Source organism: Sinocyclocheilus anshuiensis, unplaced genomic scaffold (genome assembly GCF_001515605.1).
Source record: "Sinocyclocheilus anshuiensis isolate Anshui unplaced genomic scaffold, SAMN03320099.WGS_v1.1 scaffold399, whole genome shotgun sequence".
Classification (NCBI taxonomy): Eukaryota; Metazoa; Chordata; class Actinopteri; order Cypriniformes; family Cyprinidae; genus Sinocyclocheilus; species Sinocyclocheilus anshuiensis.
In genome coordinates this window covers 1,113,574-1,119,573 of record NW_015552570.1, presented here as the reverse complement: position 1 = coordinate 1,119,573, position 6,000 = coordinate 1,113,574, and the positions used below count along the sequence as shown (strand labels likewise).

General features: G+C 36.9%; 1 protein-coding gene across 2 annotated transcripts in view; it reads right to left on the bottom strand.

The window, feature by feature from the left end:
• Positions 1–192: 192 nt before the first annotated feature.
• LOC107665035 (WD repeat-containing protein 5-like) overlaps positions 193–6,000 on the bottom strand; it is a 7,321-nt gene continuing 1,513 nt past the window's right edge. The window contains exons 1-11 of one of the 2 annotated variants that reach the window (XM_016455773.1): positions 5,391–5,554; positions 4,877–4,981; positions 4,666–4,774; positions 4,504–4,577; positions 3,247–3,336; positions 3,063–3,152; positions 2,869–2,952; positions 2,733–2,788; positions 2,400–2,446; positions 392–467; positions 193–266 (exon numbers count right to left, since the gene is read on the bottom strand). In XM_016455773.1, the coding sequence (XP_016311259.1) occupies positions 221–266; positions 392–467; positions 2,400–2,446; positions 2,733–2,788; positions 2,869–2,952; positions 3,063–3,152; positions 3,247–3,336; positions 4,504–4,577; positions 4,666–4,774; positions 4,877–4,948 (744 nt within the window). In that variant the 5' untranslated portion in view covers positions 4,949–4,981; positions 5,391–5,554 and the 3' untranslated portion in view covers positions 193–220. Of the gene's footprint in view, positions 267–391; positions 468–2,399; positions 2,447–2,732; positions 2,789–2,868; positions 2,953–3,062; positions 3,153–3,246; positions 3,337–4,503; positions 4,578–4,665; positions 4,775–4,876; positions 4,982–5,390; positions 5,555–6,000 lie in introns of those variants that run through there. The other variant, XM_016455774.1, reaches the window with a different exon arrangement.

Here is a 6,000-nt window from a genome sequence, read left to right as displayed (position 1 = left end):
CCTGACAGAAACCTGTGCAAAACACTACATTTAAATATAATAGACATGATTTGACTGATTTATAAGCCACTTTAACTAGTGAGGTCTGGCACACTAGTTGGTGTTAACATATGGTGAGTTAACATATATGTGGTATTTATATATAATTTATACTATTAATTGTAATGCATTAAGAAAAATATTTTGATAAATGTTATTAGCAGTCAACATTTATGGTAGTTCAATGACATACCTTTCCCTTGCTGTAGTCCCAGAGCTTTAACGTACTGTGAGAAAAAAAAAAAGAAGAAGCATAATTTCATTGTTTGCAGTTTTTCCAAAATTAATATCGTCTCAGAAACTGCACTGAATGGAAAAAATAAACAGTCACTAGAGGGATGAGTTCACTTACTTGTCCAGTGTCGCAGCTAGAATGTACTTTCCATTTGGAGAAAACTTCACAAATGAGACAGGAGGGTTATCATCATCTGGAAATAAAACAGATCAGTTCACCATCAACAACACACTCTCCTAATTTGCATTTAAATTGGCTACATTTATCCAAATTATGCAGCACACACCATCCTGCCATCTGGTACTAGGCCTGTCGCAATATATAATCAATATATCGACTTATCATGCAATATATGTACATGACCTCAATCATTTTTGGTGACGCAATATATCGGCCATTATATTTACTTAAAAATTTATGTCACCATGTTTTTTACATTCCACTTGCGCCTGTGTCTTTTGCAGCTTCTTGTACATAACGTGGTGTAGTCATGAGGTGCTAGTTCAAATTTAAAAAATGCTTCTACAAAAAAAAGTTCCAGCTGCAGATATGGTCTTGTTTAGGGATCTGTGCCTTTGTGCATACGGACATCTGACTGCTAAGTAGTAATTGTGTTTTTCAGCAATAGTGTGAACTAGGGCTGCACGATTAATTGCATTAGATATGCATCTTGTCTCTTGTCAGAAAGCCGGTTCTGTAATCAGCGGTAAATCTCCATCACCTGCGTGCTTTCACATTGAGCAGCATTAACTACACAGAGCCGTTGTTCACTGATGAGCTGCGCAAAAAATCGCGCGAATATGAACGTGGTTTTGCGCAACTCGTCAGTGAACAACGGCTCTGTGATGGAGATTTACCGCTGATTACAGAACCGGCTTTACTGATAAGATGCGCGTTAAATATTGCATGCGATTAATCGTGCAGCCCTAGTGTGAACCCTTAATTTACAGAGAAAAGAAGGTCAGGGAAGAATCTGTAGATGGAAAAATCCCAATACAAGTTATTTTGTTAGAAAATGTTTATTTACTATTTATTCAGGTTTTTTAAAGTCCCCATGAAATCAAAATTAAAGTTTTTTGGGTGTTAGTATCAATATGTTAGTCTTAAGGTTATCTATAAGGCAGTGTGCTCCAAAACAGTGACAAAATTAGCATTTAGAAGATATAATCATTCAAAGCTTGCAGTTCGTCACTTCCGCCAAAACGGCTCAACAATTTTTTTGACGTCACATCGTACTTCAGCTTCTCATCAAACTTTCTGTCCAATCAAATGCTCTCTAGAATCCGAAGCGCCCGCCCCCTACACTATAAAATAGACGCTGAAGCCGCAGCTGAAAATTATACATGTATAATGTATAAATATATGTATATATGTATAAACAGAATGCATTTTCTGTACAGTGAATGGTACATAGTGCACTATATAGGGGACAGGGAACGATTCAAACAGTGTAAATAGCACGGAGCGGATCACATGCGCGAGTCGGCGCAGACCACAAAATGTATCGGAGCTATTTGAATTCTACACAGAAAGCTATATTTTATAGCAATATGGATGAGATTGTGGCTGGCATACCCTGTCAAATGCGGCTTTCAAATTACAGAGCTCAACGGCTCTGAACAGCTCTAGCCCAAGCTGTGATATAAACGAACGCTATTGGCTATTTTAAAAAGGGGCGGGGCTGCTTGATATATCCCGCCCTGTCTTCCTGTTTCAGTTAAAATGACGTCAACACAGAGTAATTGCTGCGTGTTTCGAAGCATTTCAGGGGACCTTTAAGGTATCTAATATTTTGATAGTTAATTTCCATGATCTAAATATTCTTAAAAATGAAAAGTTTGTTGTCATTTGGAAGTGTGTAGGCCTTCTTGCATTATTATGCTGTTACATGATGATTACATATTCAGTGGCATAAAATGGTGTTTAAAATGACAATAATATCGCTTATCGCAATTATTTCTGGGGCAATATATCGCACAACAAAAAGTTGGTATCGTGACAGGCCTATCTGGCACCACAACAAAACTCAAGATTTAAGGCTAAAAGTCCAACTATGATAAGAAAACTTGATATCATGCTCTCCAGCTTCTCTAGTACATACAATAAAGAGAAAACAGTCACATACCTATAAGAGTTTTCAGACATTGTCCCGACGCAGTGTCCCACAATCGGCTGAAATACAGTCCATAGCATTAAGAAAAGCTAAATAATGTAATCATATCAGTCTTAAAGTATCATAAGTGTGAATGGAGGCTGACTTAAAGGTGCTGCAAGTAAATGTTTAGTAATAAAATACCAAAAATGTCTCTTCTAACTGACAGATTTCACTGAAATAAATATCCAATCACAGAATGCGCTATGCCACTCGATCTTTTATGTTTCTGGGTTTGTCAACATTCAGCTAGAAAAAGCTGAAATGGCTTACAGCACTTTTAATAGATGGCACTACTCAACTTACCATAAACCATCATAGCTACTGGATACTATTATAGATCCGTCTCTGTTGAAGTGAACCTGGAAACATTACATTAAACCGACATCAACAAAATCTGCATGCAGACCAACAAAAATATTTTTTATTAATTGATGTTTACCGCTGAGACGGGGTCCGAGTGAGCTGGCAGGGTCTTCAGACACTTCCCAGTTTTGACATCCCAAATCCGTACGCTCTCATCAAACTGTCAACATGAACCACATCACTTGATCACTAAATGACTTATGAGTACAAACACTGTCTCCTATTTATTTTTATTCATTTAAAAAATAATAAATCTGTTTGCTTGCTTACAGATCCAGAAACAACCAGGTTCGACTGTGGGTTGAAGTTACAACAGAAGACATAGTTGCTATGGCCTTTCAGTGTCTTCAGACATCTTCCCTTCAAAAGCATGACAAAAAATTAGGGTACAAAATTCAGAAACCTATATGGATGACACCTACAGCATCAGATAAAATTATTTGACAAATTTTACCGAAGTCATATCCCAGATCTTCAGTGATTTGTCATCTGATGCAGACACCAAAAGATGTGAATCTGAAGACCAGGCCACATCTGATATTCCCTGAAATTACAACATGGGTTGTAAAAGACATCACAGTATGATTAATTGCTGGAACAAGAAGATACTTAAGAATTTTTATACAATAGCATCTCTTTAATACATCTATAATACATTTACAGATTGAGCCTTTAAAGAGTAAATTCACCCAAAAGTAAAATTCTGTCATAATTTACTTTCCATGATGTCTTGCCAAACCCATAAAACATTTGTTTATCTTTAAAACAAAAATAATATTTTTTAATAAAACTGTCCATCCACAGAAAAATTCTGTGCATGTAAAGTCCATTCCACCAAAACGTTTACACTTTAAAAAGTTCAAAAATACATTGTAACAGTAATTAATAGAAAATAAACAATTGCTTTATATGATGTTTAAAGGGGTCATATGATGCGATTTCAAGTTTTCCTTTCTCTTTGAAGTGTTACAAGCTGATTGTGCATAGATAAGATCCCTGAAGGAGAGGCGGGGCATAGAGGACCTACAATAATGTACAGTATTTGAAAAATAATGTTTTTTTTTTAACATTAAAGCATGTCAACATATTCTGTTACACCAAATACACAAAATAATGGTCTTTTAAAAAGCATCATATGACCCCTTTAATTTTGAGTGTTATTTACATATAAACATTGATCAGTAAACATACATAGAACTCATCAACTAGGGTCCATGGCAGATCTTCCTTTACAACGTCTTTGTGAACTTTTTTTTAAGCATGAAAGTTGGTGAAATGCATTTTCAATGGAGGGACAGAAATGTCTGAGGTTTCATTAAAAATGTCTTAGTTTGTGTTTTGCAGATGAACCAATGTCTTATAGGTTTGAAGCAAATTAATGACAGAATTTTCATTTTCCTGTAAATTGACCCTTTAAAGCAGGGGTGTCCAAACTCGGTCCTGGAGGGCCAGTGTCCAGAAGAGTTTAGCTCCAACCCCAATTAAACACACCTGAACCAGATAATCAAGCTCTTACTAGGCATACTAGAAACTTAAAGGCCGGTGTGTTGAGGCAAGTTGGAGCTAAACTCTGCAGGACACCGGCCCTCCAGGACCGAGTTTGGGCACCCCTGCTTTAAAGGAATACTTCACCCAAAAATGTTAATGTTGTTAAGTAAATTTTCAGCAAATGTTCATTTTTTGGTGAACTATTCCTTATATTAAAACTCACAAGTTTATGTCCTGCGAGACTCTTCTCAAATTTTGCATCAAAAGCGCCCCATATTTTGATGAGCTTGTCTGCCGCTGAAAACGAGATTGTCATTTCAAAATCTTCAGACATTGGTTTGCTTTCTGTAGATTCAAATCGAACATTATAAAAAGCACTACTTACATGAACTGGCCAACCATTCACCACTAGGGCTAAATTTGACTGATGATATAGCTTTTGTGTGACCTGCGAGGGTGAACTTCAAGGAGTAGTTTGGCTTCACAGGAGCAGACTTCAGAAAGATGTAAACCACATCAACAGAGGAACAACTTAACTTCTGAATGAAGCTCTGCATTTAAAAAAAAGCAAAGTAACCAAAAGGCAGGCTTTCTACCTTGGAGGATGATGCTGATGCTGAATGTGTCTTATGTGTTTCTATGTCTGGCTTCTTCTCCTCTGATGCCATCACTGCACCTTATGTGGGTCAAATACAGGGGCTCTTAAAAAGAGGAGATCATACAATTGTTAAACAGATTGAAAAGATGTACAGGATCAAACAAATGCCATTTATTTCAACTGTCCATCGTCAAAACAAACTTTTGCACTTGACAGCATTGGAGCGTCACAAAATGCACATGGCCTAAAAGAAAAGTCTCGCTAGAATGACATGGCAGCCAAGCCCGTTACTTCCTCTTACTAAGTCAAATGTGTATCCAGAGCTTTGAATGGTGTCGCGTATATTTTGACAGTCAGACACATATAAATCAGTTACAACAGTAAACATGTTTGTAGTTGCCGCCCTGTCACGCACTTAACGTTAGCAAGGCTAACATACCCAGCACTTGCATTCAGCTCAGGTTTCCATATCACAAAAGAGATGACGCACGAACAAACGAGTAGAAACTTACTGGAGGGTTCCGAAGCAAACTTTTGGTTTCAAACGGTTCGCTCCAAACGACTGTGTTTACAAATTGCTAGAAAAGGCTCTTCGGGGCACTTGCTGAGCCAAATAGAAATTACACGCGCTTCACCGCGCATGTGCAGTGTGTATGACAACTTCAGATGCTTATGATGGTGGCTGCTTTTTCTTTGTTTTATTCGACGAGTATACATTTCTCACAGCTTCGGTTTCTCTGAATAAACTGTGAGCAAAATCTTCAATTTCAATATTTTGCAAGTCATTCTATTCAAAATCCTTCCACTAATGGAAGAGAATGGTGTTCATTTCGATCTGTACACAGCTGATCTGGGATCTGTTTTACTGTTGTTGTTTTTTTAATATGCTGTGTGTTTACTGCTGATCGTTAGTATCGGCTATTATGAGATGGGAAACTTTGCAAACATTATTTATGCAATTTTGTATTTACAAGACTTAGAAATATTATTTACACACATATACACATACATACATACACACACATACATATATATATATACACATATATACATGCATACATACACACATGCCAAGCATTTTACTAGGTGTGCATGTATTTTAGCTAATATGTGATGCATATA